The 16,190-nt window shown below is 55.5% G+C and overlaps 3 protein-coding genes across 3 annotated transcripts in view; 2 read left to right on the top strand and 1 right to left on the bottom strand.

The window, feature by feature from the left end:
• PTSG_01597 (uncharacterized protein) overlaps positions 1–1,967 on the top strand; it is a gene marked incomplete at both ends in the record, with an annotated part of 7,639 nt that extends 5,672 nt beyond the window's left edge. The window contains 4 exons of the mRNA XM_004997520.1: positions 510–650; positions 880–1,052; positions 1,244–1,821; positions 1,863–1,967. Coding sequence (XP_004997577.1) covers positions 510–650; positions 880–1,052; positions 1,244–1,821; positions 1,863–1,967 — 997 coding nt within the window. The remainder of the gene's footprint in view (positions 1–509; positions 651–879; positions 1,053–1,243; positions 1,822–1,862) is intronic.
• Positions 1,968–3,159: 1,192 nt separating this feature from the next.
• On the bottom strand, positions 3,160–4,540 carry PTSG_01596 (uncharacterized protein; the record flags this gene model as incomplete). The annotated part of the gene is made up of 2 exons (XM_004997519.1): positions 3,160–4,172; positions 4,483–4,540. The coding sequence occupies 2 exons, from the start codon at positions 4,538–4,540 to the stop codon at positions 3,160–3,162; spliced, it is 1,071 nt and encodes a 356-aa protein (XP_004997576.1).
• Positions 4,541–4,603: 63 nt separating this feature from the next.
• PTSG_11760 (uncharacterized protein) lies at positions 4,604–16,111 on the top strand. The gene is made up of 27 exons (XM_004997518.1): positions 4,604–4,941; positions 5,079–5,135; positions 5,387–5,792; positions 6,039–6,169; positions 6,376–6,478; positions 6,650–6,891; positions 7,210–7,433; positions 7,765–7,826; positions 8,030–8,087; positions 8,250–8,305; positions 8,571–8,661; positions 8,778–8,851; positions 8,979–9,028; positions 9,285–9,415; positions 9,610–9,758; positions 9,981–10,009; positions 10,209–10,378; positions 10,717–12,289; positions 12,556–12,778; positions 13,044–13,490; positions 13,680–13,764; positions 14,032–14,141; positions 14,352–14,495; positions 14,703–14,837; positions 15,097–15,161; positions 15,349–15,486; positions 15,672–16,111. The coding sequence occupies exons 1-27, from the start codon at positions 4,837–4,839 to the stop codon at positions 15,789–15,791; spliced, it is 5,178 nt and encodes a 1,725-aa protein (XP_004997575.1). The 5' UTR covers positions 4,604–4,836; the 3' UTR covers positions 15,792–16,111.
• The last annotated feature ends 79 nt before the right edge of the window (positions 16,112–16,190 follow it).

The following is a 16,190-nucleotide window of genomic DNA, read 5'->3' as shown; positions in this document are numbered from 1 at the left end:
TCACCATCATCATCATCATCACCGCCACCACCATCACCATCACCATCATGATCAGGATCATCATCATCATCATCACCATCATCATCATCATCATCATCATCATCATCACCATCATCATCACCATCATCATCATCATCATCATCATCACCACCATCATCATCATCATCATCATCATCATCATCACCATCACCATCATCATCATCATCATCATCATCATCATCATCATCATCATCATCATCATCACCATCACCATCATCATCATCATCATCATCATCATCATCACCATCATCATCATCATCATCATCATCATCACCATCATCATCATCATCATCATCATCATCATCATCATCATCATCATCATCATCATCATCATCATCATCATCATCATCATCATCATCATCATCATCATCATCACCATGAATCATCATCATCATCACCATCATCACCATCATCATCACCATCATCATCATCACCACCACCATCACCTTTCCCCTTGCCACCTCCATCAGACTGGAGTGTCGGAGTGAGAATGCGCGGGTGCTGGTTGACGGCGTTCCCGTGACAGACGGCGTGGATTTGGAGAGCGGAATGCTCATCCAGCTGGGCGACTACCACGTGCTCCGTTTCGTCGACCACCGCCCCTCACGCAGGTGCCTGCATGCACAACACAACAGCGTTGTTTGTATCCACACACACACATATCACAGATAAGTACACATACACACATCTATACACACACGTACACATGCACGTATTGTTCTCTGTTGATGTATCGCCACATGTCATGCTGTTCTCGGCACGTTGTGAACACGCTCACATGACACCACGAACTGACCTCTCCCCTCCAACCCATGAACCCATCATGATCCCCCGTTCCAGTCGCCTTGCATCCCGGAGCACCAGCAGGGCCGCGTCACCCTCTCTTCGCCGCCGTTCCGTCTCTCTGCGCGAAATTGCACACGCGCAGCGGCGGCGGTCGAGTTCAGCGCTCGTGGGCAGTGCGCCATCATCCCCGGCACTGGCACCGCCACACACGCCAAGCAGCCATGCAGGTGTTGTGTGTGTGTGTGTGTATGTGTGTGTGTGCGTGTGTGTGTGTGCGTGTGTGTGCGTGTGTGTGCTGCAACACAATATTCTGCTTATTCTCGAGCTTGAGCGCGCTCACATTCATTCGTGCGCACCAACTGAGCAACTGACCAACCCACCTGCCCCACCCCCCCTCTCTGCCCATCATCACTGTCAGGCCGGGATGTGGAGGAGCTGGTGTGGTCGCACGGTCCGCTTTCGGCGATGGCGCTCGAGTCGCTCGTGTGCTGGCGTCGTGGTATTGATCCCACGAACGAAGAGCAGTGCACAGCGGCAGCACAGCAGCTTAGCAACACGCTCGCGCTGCTGCTGTCTGAAGGGCGACTGGTGCAGGAGCAGGGGCCGGGCGGTGCCTGGCTCATACGCACACAGCAACTGCGATCAACACAAGAAAAACAATCACAACAGCAGCAGCAACCATCACAACAGCAGCACCAGCAGCAGCAGCAGCAGCGCCAAAACAGACAGCAGCAACAGCTGCATCGCAGTACACTGTCCACCCGTGCGTCACAGAGTGTGCCATCACCGCTGGCACGTGCGTGCTCGCTGGAAGACATGCGCTCGCTCGACGGGCAGCGGCTTGTGGCGGAAGCGAAGTTGAAGCGGCGCAGTGGCGGACACACGGGCGACGCAACCCGATTGCACCGTGGTGATGGGGGTGGTCGAGGTGTTGGTAGGATGGCGAAGACTGTGCCATCGTCACCAACGGGTCCCTCGCCGCCACTACCGTCAACAGTACAGATGCACCAACCACCGTCCATGATCGTGCATGGCAGGGCTGTGGATGCACAACCCGGCAGCAGCAGCAGCAGCAGCAGCAGCAGCAGCAGCAGCAGCAGCAGCAGCAGCAGCAGCAGCAGCAACAACAACAAGATCACTAGCAGCGGTTGTGACTGCGTTCGAGTATTGGATGCGAGCCCACTGGCGCCTATGGGTGCAAGGGGTGATGGGACAGGGACAGGCGAACCTGACGAGAACAACGGCAATGACAGTGGTGGCGGTGGTGGCAGTGGCGGTGGTGACAGCAGACACAGAGCAATAGCGACAGTACAGCCTGTGTCACAGTCGAGTGGCGGGCGAGGGTTTGCCAGCACGCAGCAGCGTCGATTACCGCAGCAGCCGCAGCAAGCGCAAACCCAACGGCAGACACCACCGCGACAAGCAGCAACGGGCACGGATGATGGTGGAGGTGGTGGGGGTGGTGGAGGTGATGGAGGTGGAGGTGATGACAATAGGGGCATGGTTCCACGGCAACGGTCCCGACGACAGCTGCCGAAACAGCCATCATCCGACTCTGGTAAATCAAGCGATGCGTCCACACGCGCCGTTACTCCAAACGCAACAGCCGGTGATAGCCACACCAACACCACTGCTGCTGCCCTTCAGCACGCCGGCACGGGAGCTGTGCAGACACGCACAGCTCTTCATCGTGTACACCAACATGTGCAGCAGCAACAACATGTGCAACAGGAACAGGAAGAGGAGCAGCAAGTGGTGGCGGAGGTGCGAGTGGTGCGGCGAAGGGCTGTGACTGTGCTTGGGGAAATGCCATCAGTGACGCAGGCATTACACGGCCACAATCACGATGATGATGACCCAGCATACGAGGCAGCGTGCGCCCTCTCGTGATTGCTGGGGAGCGTTTGCATTTGCGTGTCCATGTGTGTGTGTGTGTGTGTGTGTGTGTGTGTGTGTGTGTGTGTGTGTGTGTGTGTGTGTGTGTGTGTGTGTGTGTGTACAACTGTTTGTGTGTATGTGTGCGTGTGGAATAAGCAATGTTGCATTGTTACAACGTTGATGTGTATGGCCAGCATTCACTTGCATATGCGAATAAATGAACAGCAGTTGCCACATGTCTCACGGTGCACCAAAGCCACAGGCGAGCAAGCAGGCACAGGCAGTCAAGAACACACACGCACACATACACAACACAACACACACACACACACACACAGCAACAGCACACACACAGCAACAACAACAACACACACACACACACACACACAAAACAACACACTCGCTCACTCACAGCGGCAACACCACATCCTCACACAACAACAACACATAGCGCCACTATCTGTGCTCGTCACGTGGGTGTGCGAACGTGTCAAGGAGCGTCGTGTCGCCCGTGTGCAGCGCGTGCATGAGTTGCGCAAGCTCGTGTCCGTCATCCACAACAAAGTCGATGACAGGCTCGTGCTGTGGACTGGCCAACACGCCGCGTACCCGTTCACAGCTCAACGCCTCGCCGTTCGTGAGCAGACACGTGAGGCAGCCAGCGCTGTGCCCGCACACCATGTCATCAATGTGGTCGCCAACGAAGAGGACAGGGTGCTGGCGATGAAAACTGTGCTGCACGACACGAGTGCTTCCGGTCGTCGTTGTCGTCGTTGTTGTGGTGGCTGCGATGGTGTTGGCGGCTGTGGTAGTTGCTGTGGACATGTGCTGGTGCTGTTGTTGCACCTGCACCACATCACCCTCGCCTCGTGTGCCCCGGGATGACAACGCGTGCGTAGCTGCGGGCTCTTCATCATGGACACCGGTTCCTTCACCAGTTGCTTGGAGTTGGTGTTGGAGTTGGTGCCGGGGTTGGGGCTGCTCCTGCTTTTGTTCATAGCTGGGGTCGGTTGTGTTGCCAGCCGTGTCATCGCAGAGCAGCATACCCCAGGTGCGGAGGGTGGCGTGTGCCGGGTCTGGGTGTGGCTTGTTTTGCAGCGCTTGGGCCGTGGCGGGGCAGGTTGCGTCCCTGGCAAGCCACGGGTCGAAGAGCGACGCATGGTGTGTCAGGCCTTCCTGTTCGAGGACGACGCGGAAGCGCTCGAGCGCGCTCTCCGTATTGCGGGTGCAGATGGCACCGCGCAGCTGCAGGTCGCGCATGGTGCTGAAGACGGCGTCAAACCCTGTGTTGAGCTGCATGCGGTCCAGGCCGGCCTCCTCTTCCTCCAGCACAATGTCCAGGGCCTTGGTGCGGGCTTCCTCGCTCTCCAACGTGTTCACGTACTTGAGGATGGACGTGTACGAGCTCGGCACGCCTATCCGCGCCCGCATCCGTGCAAAGTCGATGGCATGGGGCCGCGTCAGCGTTCCTGTAATTGCATGCACGTATGTGTGTGTGGGGGGGGGGGAGGTTGAATTGTCTTTGTGAGAAAGCATAGCAGGAGAAGTAGACACAGACACAGACACACACACATGCAAAGACAGACAGACATAGACAGACAGACAGACACAGACACATACACACACACACACATACACACCCACATCCACACACACACACACACACACACACACACACACACACACACACACACACACACACACACACACACATACACATGCACACACACATGCACACATGCACATGCACACGTAAACACAAGCCTCCCTCTGGCTTACCATCAAGGTCGAAGATGACCCCGAGCAGTGCACGTGCTCGTCGTGTCGTCGTCGCCATCGCGCGTGTGTGCTGCTGCGTTGTGTTGTGCTGCTGTTCACTCTGTTGTTGTTGTTGCGTCCACGTCGCTCGTCGCTCGTCATTGATGAGTCATCATCACCCATACGTGTGCTGTTGTGGGTGTTGTCCTCCCTCCAAACCACGACCAGCAACGACCCACACTACACGCGCACACGCTCACTGCTCCACCTGTCGCCCCCCTCCCCTCCTCCTCCACTGCGTCGTGGTGCACACTTGGTGGACTGCACCAGTTACCGTCCGCACTGCCTGGTGTTGACAACTGGAACAGTAGCAAGATGCCTGCAGGAGCACGGATCGGCTCCCTGTGGGAGCAGACGAAAGTGCTCTTCAAGAAGAACGTGCTTGTCAAGCGCCGCAACCGTCGCCAGACCATGTTCGAGGTACGCAGTGGGCTGTGTGCGCGTGTGCGTGTGCGTTTTGAAGAGATGAACTACACTTCTGTTGCGTCTGCGCATCTGTTGCAGGTCTTGCTACTGTTGTGTGCCCTCGTCTCATACTTATCGCCGCTTCTGCGCAGATGTTTTTCCCAGTGTACATGACTGCCATCGTCTGTCTGATCAACCTGGCAGCAGAGGTACGTGATCACCTTGTGTGTTGCTAGGCGTACAAGATTGTGTGTGTGTGTGTGCGTGCGTGTGTGCGTGTGTGTGCGTGTGTGTGCGTGCGTGTTGTGATTGGCGTCAGCCCTTTCGTGTTCGCCTCAGTGGCCTGGCACCTGCCTGGCGTCGTCCCTCACACGTGCACACACACACACACACACACACACACACACACACACACACACACACACACACACACACACACACACACACACACACATGGCAGAAATCCAACTTTCCGGCAGAGACCGTGCACATGCCAGAACCGCTTGCGCCCGATATGCTGACAATCACACCCGGGGGCGTGTTTGGATACATTGCCCACACGCAGAGCCAACACACCATCGTCAACAAGACACTTGAGCTGCTGGCAGACTCCGCACCGTGGCTGGCCCCGCAGCCACGCGCATTTGCTTCAGAGAATGATCTGGTTGAGTGGTACAACCACAACCAAGACAGCTTGTGGGCTGCGGTGGTGTTCCCTGACACTGAGCCCGGCAACACCTTCAACTACACCATCCGCATGCAGTCCACCTCCTCTGCCATCGACTCTGGTGTGGCCAGCGTGCCGCACTCGGACAAGCTCTACACGGGCCTCGGCGACTGTCGCAACAACTCCGACTGCTCCGCTGGTTCGTGTGTGTGTGTGTGTGTGTGTGTGTGTGTGTGTGTGTGTGTGTGTGTGTGTGTGTGTGTGTGTGTGTGTGTGTGCGCGCGTGTGCGCATGCGCGTATGTGTGTGTATGTGCGTATGTGTGCGCATGTGCATCAATTTTGTCCCGGTGTCTCCATCTCCATCACGTACTCATCAACACCCCAACACCCCCCTCCCCAACAACCAACAACGCAACAATGCAACAACGCAACAACCAACGACAGACCTGTACCGGCAGTCTGGGTTTCTTCTTCTGCAGCACAGTCTGCAACATGCGTACCACGTCCTCAATGGCGGCGATCCGTCAATTGTTCCGCGCGTCGATGTCGCAATGATGCCCCTGCCCGCATTCTCGGTGCGAATGAAATGTCGGATGTGATGTGTTGTGGTGTGATGTGATGTGTGTGCAAGTGTGTGCAAGTGTGTGCGTGTTTGTGTTTGTGTTTGCACGTATACGCGCGCGCGTGAATGTGTGCATGTGAAATGCGGGATCGCTCACCCTCACGACAACGTCTGGCATGCTCACGTCGACCCTTCCATGCCCCATTGCACCGTCCATAGGAGGACGCAAACGCCGGTATCCGCGTGTCTGCCGTGATCCTGACCATCATGGCATTCAGCCCCATCATCCAATACCTCATGATCAACGTTGTCTCCGAAAAGGGTGCGCCGTAGTGTTGCTTGATGGCTGTTGGTGTTCTGTTGATGTGGTGTCGTGTGGTGGTTTATTGTGCATTGTGTGCACTTGTTTGTGACCACCCCTGTCGGCTCTCACATAGCACACACACACACACAAACACACACACACACACATACATGTATCGCCAACGTACAGAGAAAGGCATCAAGGATGCATTTTACCTGATGGGCATGAAGCCGTTGGCATATTGGATGTCGTGGCTGCTGACATACATGCTGGTGCTCATCGTGCCCTGTCTCCTCGTCACCGCCATCAACGTGCTCGTGGGCGTGCTGCAGAACAGCAACTTCATCGCAGTGTTCATTGTGCTGTATGCGTACAGTCTCTCCGTCACCACCCTCGCGTTTGTCTTCACGCCATTCTTCTCAAAGAGCAAGGTGCCGGCACTGGTTTTGCATTGTGGCGTGGGATGACGCAAGTGTGTGTGTGTGTGTGTGTGTGTGTGTGTGAGAGAGAGAGAGAGAGAGAGAGAGAGAGAGAGAGAGTGTGTGTGTGTGTGTGTGTGTGTGAGTGTGTGTGTGTGTGTCGTGGTTGAGACCTGCAAAAGCTCTTGTGCTGTACCATGTGCACAGCTTTCTCACTCCTGAAAACACACACATACACACACACACACATACACACACACACACACATACACACATACACACACACACGCAAATCACATGCAACCCCCCTCCCCAATCTTTACTATTCAGGTGGCTGGCGTCGCCGGCTCGCTGTCCAACACGCTCATCTCGCTGGTCATCTTCGGTCTCAAGAACAAGGCTGTCTCCGCTGCCACCAAGTACGGCGTGTCGCTCGTGTCGCCGTGTGCCGCTGCTGTTGCGCTGGAGCAGATGCTGACGCTGGATGAAGAGGGCGGATTCAATTTCAACTCGTTTACACGCGGCCAATACTCCGTCTTCAGCGCCGTCATCATGTGAGGAAAGGAGGGGGGGGGGAGGAGCAGGGATTGTGTGTGCATCCGTGCACCCGTTCCAAAACGTGTGTGTGCGTGTGTGCGTGCGCGTGTGTGCGTGTGTGCGTGCGCGTGTGTGTGTGGGTGTGTACAAGAGTGCGCGTGCGTGTGTGCGTGTGTGTGTGCGTGTGTGTATACAAGTGTGCGTGTGGGTTGTGGATTGTGTTTGTCTGTCTGCTTCACCGTCTCTGTGCGTGTGTATCTGCGCATGCTCCATCAACTTCTCGCCTTGCATCTCACCTTGAGGTGCCTCCCGTGCATGCTGTGTTGGTTCGCGTGTTGCGTTGGTCAGGATGCTGATCGACTCGGTCCTCTATCTCGTCCTCGCCTGGTACCTCGATGCCGTCGTGCCAGGTCAGCAGCCGCAGCGGTGATGATGATGATGATGGTGATGGGGGGATCGTGGAGGTGATGGTGATGGTGGGAAGACGATGTCAGTTCATCTGCAGCTCGTGGTGGTTGTGGTTGTTTTGGTAAAGAGACGGCGTGATGGATGCTGCGGTCGTCGTTGTTGATGCGCTACGCTTTCCGTCCATGCATATGCGTGTGAATGGCAGGAAACGGACCAACCAAGTCTCCACTTTTCTTCGTGCACAGCATCAAGTCCATGCTCTGGTGCGTGTGTGCATGTGTGCGTGTGCGTGTGCGCGTGTGTGTGTGTGTGCGCGCGCGCGAATGCGCTTTTGCAAGCGAGTGTGCGCGTTTGGGAACTCACGCCACTGCATGATACCAATTGCAATGGCATCTCCATTGTGTTCATACCATCACCGTCACCAGCGGCACTCCCGCCACCCGCGCTTCTCCCCTGAGCGACGAGCAGCTCGTGCTGGAAGGTGCGGCGTATCTCCTGCACACGCACACAGACAGACAGACACACACACACTCACACAGACACACACAGGCAGACCCCCCCCCCCACACACACACACAGACAGACAGACAGACAGACATACACACACACAGACACACACACACACACACACACAGATAGACAGACAGACACAGACACACACAGACACACACACACGCACATGTCTATCCTCGCTCACATTTCGAACATCACCACCCGTCTTCCTCTTGTCACTTGTCCCGTTTCAGGCGATCGCGAGGATGAGTCTGATGTGATGGCGGACCATGAAGCCGTCATTCGAATCGAAAACATTGGTAAATCATACTCCACAAAAGACAGGTGAGCCGCTGTAACTCGTGCTTGCAGGCACGCAAACCAGCGTCTTGTGTCAATGCTGCACGAGAGCATTCACGTCATCTCACCCTTGACTCATGTTGTCTTGTGCGCGTATTCAGGCCTGCGCTCACGAACGTGTCGCTTCGATTGTACGAAGGGCAAATCTTTGGTCTTCTCGGACACAACGGCGCTGGTGAGGGCAATTTGACGTCTGCTTCTTGCTTGCAAGCACATGCACGCATTGCCAGCTCGTTGTTCGTTTCTGTGCAGAACCAAAGGCCGTCCCGTGTTTCATATGTTTCATTTTGCCTTTCCTGCAGGCAAAACTACACTGCATAGCATCATCACAGGGCTGCGACAGCCATCGCGTGTGAGTAACCGAGATCGTGACTGCTTTGTGTTTGTGTGCGTTTGTGTGTGTGTTTGTTTATGTGTGCGTGATGGGTGGACTCTTTGAGCGTACCTTACAGACACACAGACAGACACACACACACACATACCCACACACACTCGCTCACTCACGTGCATTCACGAACACTCACACACACGTGCATTCACGAACACTCACACACACGTGCATTCACGAACACACGAACACATCAAAATACGATTCAAACCATGCACAGGGTCGTGTGCTCGTGAATGGCCTGGACCTGTGTTCGGACGCCGGGCAGGATGCGATGCGAAACGCAATGGGGGTGTGCCCGCAACACGACGTCCTCTATGAGAAGCTCACCGTAAAGGAACATCTCGAAATGTGCGTGTGAATGCGACATATTGGCGTGGTATGAAAACGAATGCTTTTCACGCAATCGTGTGTTTGTCCTCTTCCTAATTCGCACACACACACACACACACACACATTATTTCCTTCGTTCACCCTGTCCTCCTCCACCAACGCCATCACCATCACCATCATCACCATCATCACCATCATTGACATTGTGGTAGCTTCTCCGGCATCAAGGGTGCAAGCAGGGATGAGGCCACGTTTGCATCGCTGCTGCGCGAGATCGACCTCAGCGACAAAGCAGACACACACACGGACAATCTGAGTGGCGGGCAGAAGAGGAAGCTCTCTGTTGGCATTGCGCTTCTCGGTGAGACTTAGAGAGAGAGAGAGAGAGAGAGAGAAAGAGAGAGAGAGAGAGTGTGTGTGTGTGTGTGTGTGTTGTGGGTGTGTTGTGGGTGGGTGTGTGGAAGGACGCGGGAGGTGAGGGCTGTTCGCGCCTATCGTTGGTTATGGCTGAGTTTTCATGTGATTGATGCACTGTCAGCAACACTTCCACTCACATGTTCACACACACACACTGCGATGACAGGCGACCCGCAAATCTTGTGTTTGGACGAGGTTTGCTTCCGTGCGCATGTGTCTGCGTTTGTATGCATGTGTGTGTCTGCGTTTGTATGCATGATTGTGTGTGTGTGTGTGTGTGTGTGTGTGCATGAGCGTGCGTCCACGTATGCTCAAGCCGTGTGCGCGTGTTGGAGCAACCCTCACCACCCCCGTCCACGTATCCACCCCATGCTCCGTTCTCGTCATCTTGCAGCCATCATCCGGCATGGACCCGTATTCACGACGAAAGCTGTGGGAGCTGCTGCAGAGCAAGCGCGCGGGCCGCGTGACGCTCCTCACGACACATTACATGCAGGAGGCTGACATCCTCGCCGACAGAAAGGCAATCCTCAGTCACGGCCGCGTGCAGTGCGTCGGCTCAAGGTGTGTGTGTGTGTGTGCGTGCGTGTGTGTGTGTGTGTGTGTGTGTGTGTGTGTGTGTGTGTGTGTGTGTGTGTGTGTGTGTGTGTGTGTGTGTGTGTGTGTGTGTGTGTGTGTGTGTGTGTGTGTGTGTGTGTGTGTGTGCTAGTGTGTGTTTTGAAAAGTTTGTCATGGAGTAAGTCGTATGCAGTTTGATGAAAGTGCTGTGAATGTTGCGTCACAACTTCTCCTCATGCAACTTGTCGTCGTCACGTGCGTGTTCACATGTACCTCACGCTATCCTCCCCCCAACACACACACACACACATACACACACACATACACACACACGCTCACTACAGCCTGTTCCTGAAGTCGCGGTATGGCGTGGGGTATCACCTCCACGTGGCAAAGGACGCCAGCTTCGATCACACAGCAGTTACGGAACTGGTGTCCACACACGTGCAGAGTGTCGTCCCAGAGAGTAGCCAGTCCTCCACCACGGAGGTGTCATACGCGCTGCCCCATGCGGAGACGCGGAATTTCGGTCCACTCTTCCAGTCGCTCTCGCAGCAGCGACAGGCGCTCGGGCTGCGTTCGTTTGGCGTGTCCATGACGACGCTTGAGGAAGTGTTTGTTCGCCTGCAGCGCATTGAAGACGAACGCATGGCAGAAGAAGAGCAGTGGAAGGAAGAAGAGGAATCACTCGCCCTCGCACACCACCAGCACCATGAAAGCAGTGCCGGTGGTGGCAGTGGGATTGTAGGCGGGCTGTTGGACAAGGCACGATCCCTGAGCATCAACGCGCCACAGGGCGAGTCGCACACAGACACGCTTCCACTCCACCGCAACACCGCGCACGCGCACACCGGTGGCAGCAACAACAACGAGGATGACGAGGATGACGAGGATGAAGAGGATGATGGCAACAACGGTGTTAACGGCGCTGGATCCGTGCGTGTGCCGCTACTGAGCAGCAGCAACAGCACTAGTGGCTCTTCGCGTCAAGCAGACACGTTCACCAGTGATGGCGACGGTGGTGGTCCCGTGGGCATGTGGTCTGTGGTGCTCGCGTTGATGGTGGTGCGTGCCAAGCAGAGCTTGCGCGAGTGGCGTGCGCTCTTCTTCCAAGTCGTCGTGCCCGCTGTGCTCCTGGTTGTGTCCCTGACTGTCATTGCCAAACCAACCAGCAACACCTCCGAGACGCAGCCGCTGTTTGACCTGTCACCATCGCAGTACTCGGACATGGCCGGCCTCCGCGTTCCCATTGTTGATCCAAGCGGTGCATTTGCGCGGCGCTTGAATGCGTCGAGCGGTTTTGCCGATTCGCACGCGTCCACGCTCGTGCTCCCTGCCAACGTGACACTGCAGGGCGATGATGGCTACCTGACACAGAACATGCGAGGATTCGCCTGTGCATTCGATGCGCTTGGCGGCAGCAACGACACCAACGTCACGCTGTTCTACAACACGACGATGGTGCACAGCCCAGCAGCGTATGTGGCGCAGGTGGGCAACAGCTTCCTCGGCTCCATCGACGTGCAAGTGCAGGCAGCATCACACCCGCTACCGCCGAAACGGCAACTGGAGTGGGACTCCACCATTTTCTACACGGTCCTGCTGATTGGCATTGGCCTGAGCGTTGTGCCCGGCGGGTTTGCCATCAACGCTGTCAAGGATCGCGAGTCGAAGATGCAGCACCTGCTGGAGGTGTCTGGTGTGTCCGGTCTCGCCTACTGGCTGGCAGACATGCTTCGCTCCCTGTCCATCTTCTCCGTGTCGGTGGTGTTTGCCATCATCGTCACTGTTGCCGCGAATGTCGAGCCGCTAACTGGACCAGGCCTGCCACTGCTCATCATCCTGTGCATCGTCTACATGCCGCTCACCATCCTCTTTGCATTCCTCGCCAGCTACCTCTTCTCCAACGCAGAGACGGTACGAGCGATCGTTTATTTGTTTTGCTTTGTTAACATTGTGTTGTGGTGTGTTGTTTTGTGTTGTGTTGTGTTGTGGTGTGGTGTGGTGTGTGGTATGGTGTGGTGTGTTGTGTTGTGTTGTGATGTGTTGTGTTGTGGTGTGTTGTGTGTGTGTGTGTCAAACATGCCATATTTTTGTTTTCTTGCCATGTCTTTCCACCCGCCCTTTCCCGTCCTCTTACATCCTTCCATGACCAACTCAACCTCTCATACACACGTAAACAGTGCCAGTCGGTGTTCCCGCCCCTCAACAACTTCCTTGGCTTCATCCCCTTCATCATCGTCGGAACAGTGGACGGCCTGGGGCAGTCGAATGTTGCCCTCATCCTCCACTACGTGTTCTGCATCGTGCTCCCACCCTACAGTCTCTCTGGTGCCCTGTATTACATGTTCCGTCTGCACACCATCGCCAGCTTCAACCCGGATCACCCGCACGCCACCGCCAAAGGTGCTGGCGACTGTTCCTTGTCGTCGTGGTGGTGGTGGTCGTTATGGTGATGGTGGTGGTGATGGTGGTAGTGGTGATGGTGGTGGTTAAGCTGTTGTTGGGGTGACGTTGTTGGGTGAACCTGTTGTGAAAAATACCTGTTGTTGGTGATGACAGCGGTGCGTGTTGCGCTTTTGTTCGTGTTGTGCTGATGTTTGTGTTGCTTCATGCCCTCTCGTGACCCTCATCCTCACACCTTCTCCTCCCTGCAACGTTCGTGGTTCAGACTACTGGGCGATTGACAACAACGTCTCGCCGACGCTGCTCATCATGGTTGCGTCCATCGTGTTGGAGGTTGCCATGCTTTACGCAATCAACAACAGGCGTCGCCTGAGCAACATGTGTTTCGGGTCTGCCATCTCGGACGTTGCCAGCGACAACGACGCTGCAGGCGCTGAATTGGAGCGTCTTGGCATCAAGGAAGACGACGATGTCGTGCACGAGCGCGAGCGGTGTGTGGCCGCGCGTGTTGCGACAACAGGCGACGCGGACCTGCTGCGTGTCCAGCGGCTGTCAAAGACGTTTGTGTCTGGTGGGGGGCTCTGCTCCTCAGCGCAGCTGTCGTCGTTCGTTGCCGTCCGCAACTCCAGCTTTGGCGTGAACCGGGGCGATGTGTTGGGGCTGCTCGGCCCGAACGGCGCCGGCAAGACAACCACCATCGCCATGATTACAGGTGCGTGATGGTGGTGCTGTGAGGGATTTACGTGCATGCGCGCGTGCGTGTGTGTATGTATGTGTGTATGGGGGAGGGGGATTGTGATTCTTGTATGCTTGCGTGCTTGCATGCTTGCGTGCCTGCGTGCCTGCGTTTATGTTTGACTCACAAACTGCTGCGGTGGTGCTTGCAACGATTGCGTCACAGGCGAAGAGGTCCCATCGTCCGGTGATGTGTTTGTGTGCGGACAAAACCTCCAGACGCAGAAGTGGGCGGCGATGCGGCACATGGGGTGAGAGCTCGCATCAATGGCGAACAATGAACATTTGAGCGCTTGTGACTGCCATCGTGACCCAGTCTGTAGAAGCTTGCTTTGCAGACACAAACACACACACATCGCACACAGACACACAGACACACACACACACATCGCACACAGACACACAGACACGCAGGCACACAGACACACACACACACAGGCACACACACACACAGACACACACACACACACACACACACACACACAAATCGCTTCCTCACGCGCGTGCGCCATGTGCAGTTTCTGTCCCCAGTTTTCGGCGGTTTGGGACAACATCACCACTGAGGAACACCTTCTGTTCTTTGCGAAGCTCAAAGGCAGAAGCGCAGCCCAGGCCGAGGCCCTCAAACGTCAGTTGGGACACCCCCTCTTGTGCTCGCTGTCACTTGGTTGTGCTATTCTGTGTTGTTCGCTTCTTTGTCTTGTGTGTGTGTGTGTGTGTGTGTGTGTGTGTGTCGGTACGACATATGAGCGCGCTGCTGTTGATGGCCACCTCACACGCCAACCGCTGTGCGTGTGCATGCGTGCGTGCGTGCGTGCTTATGGGTTTCATGTGGCAGGGAAGCAGTTGTCGCTGCTGAGCATCGAGGAGCACGAGAAGAAACAGGCAAAACAGCTCTCTGGTGGGACGCAGCGGAAGCTCAGCGTCGCCATCTCCCTCATCAACTCCCCGGACGTGTGCTTACTCGACGAACCGAGCACGGGTGAGTGATTGACGGCAACAACATGTGCACAAGGCACGGCTGGTCCGTGCCGATGATAATAGTGTTGATGTTGCTAGGGGCTGGTGTTGTTGCTGGCGTGGGTGTTGTTGGGTGTTGTTGTTGGGCAATGTGTATTGTCACGCATCATGGCCTCACCCCCTGTCTCCACCAACCCAACACACCACATGACTGCCTGCGTGCCCACAGGCCTCGATCCTCAGTCGCGGCGGGTGCTGTGGAATGTCATCAAACGCCGACTGCGCTCAACAGCCGCTGTTCTCACCACGCACTCCATGGAGGAGGCGGAGGCCCTCTGTAACAAGATCGCCATCATGGTCAAAGGTGCGCACGCACTGCTTCTGTTCGAAACGGGTGGTGTGTGTGTGCGTGCCTGTGTGTGCCTGTGTATAGACAAGTGTGCCTGTGTGTGCCTGTGTATAGACAAGTGTGCCTGTGTGTGCCTGTGTATAGACAAGTGTGCGTGTGTGTGTCTGTGATAGACAAGTGTGCGTGTGACTGTGCATGTGTGTGACTATCAGTGTGGCTTGGCAGCTTCCTCACCTTGCCATCTCTGCTTTGTACACCTCGGCTGTGACATCAGGCCGCCTTGTCTGCTTTGGAAGCCCAACGCATCTCAAAAACACATATGGCTCCGGTTACACACTTGTGCGTTTGCCATTGACGACACTTCGTGCTGCCACACTTGGCATGTCTGCTGTGGTTTATGCGTATGTGTGTGTGTATGCATGTGTGTGTGTGTGTGTGTGTGTGTGTCCAACGCGCGATTGTGATATTTCTCACGTCACTCTTCTTCAACGCCATATGCTGACACCACCCGTTACGGCCACACCAGGAAATCAAAACGCGGGCGGCGGCGACAGAGCGCGTGCATGCGTTTGTGCGTGAGAATCTTCCCAACGCAAAGCAGGAGGAAACGTTCAGTGGCTTTCTCTCGTACCAGCTGGAAATCACAGACACAGACCTTGCTGACGTCAGTGTGTGTGTGTGTGTGTGCGTGTGTTTGTGTTTGTGTGTTACATGTGCGTGTGTGTTACATGCACTCGCGCGTGTGTGATTGAGCTTGTGTATGGTCTTGTTACTGCTGTGTTGTGCGAATGTGTTTGTTCCCCGGGCCAACCTCTCACTGCGTCCGCATATCGCTGCTGTTGTATGCAGGTCTTCACGCTGCTTGAGAAGCACAAGACCGAGCTGAGCATCAGCGAGTATGCGTTGAGCCAGTCCACGCTGGAGCAAGTGTTCCTCCGGTTCGCAAAACTGCAGGACATTGAACCGTGAGCAGACGCCGAGCTGCCACCACAACCGCCACCCACCACCACAATGCGCGTGCCTCTTCCAATCCCCTCTCTACGTCTCATGTTCGTAGATCGTAAGCTTTTGTCTGTTAGAACCGCTCGTCTTTGTCATGCTTCCTTCACACGCACGCACGCACACACACGCACGCACACACACGCACGCACACACACGCACGCGCGCGCGCACACACACACAGCGTTTACACCGCTCATTCGCCCCACATCTTGTCAGCGTTACGTTACGTCACTTTGCCTGCTGTTTACATGCTGTTGTTGTCATTGTCGAATAGAAGAAAGAAACACTGAAATGTACACACAAGCACATGACTCAAAAAGGAGGCCGTTCATTATCATCACACCTGCTCACACACATACACGCACG

The sequence above is a fragment of the Salpingoeca rosetta genome, assembly GCF_000188695.1.
Source record: "Salpingoeca rosetta unplaced genomic scaffold supercont1.3, whole genome shotgun sequence".
NCBI classification, from domain to species: domain Eukaryota; class Choanoflagellata; order Craspedida; family Salpingoecidae; genus Salpingoeca; species Salpingoeca rosetta.
This window is presented reverse-complemented; position numbering and strand designations above follow the sequence as displayed.

Bases quoted from the DNA above. Each gene is read 5' to 3' on its own strand.
- PTSG_11760 (XM_004997518.1), top strand. From the start codon at position 4,837: ATGCCTGCAGGAGCACGGATCGGCTCCCTGTGGGAGCAGACGAAAGTG. The intron at 5,793-6,038 runs GTTCGTGTGTGT...AACCAACGACAG, and splicing joins CAACTCCGACTGCTCCGCTG to ACCTGTACCGGCAGTCTGGG. The intron at 13,491-13,679 runs GTGCGTGATGGT...ATTGCGTCACAG, and splicing joins CACCATCGCCATGATTACAG to GCGAAGAGGTCCCATCGTCC.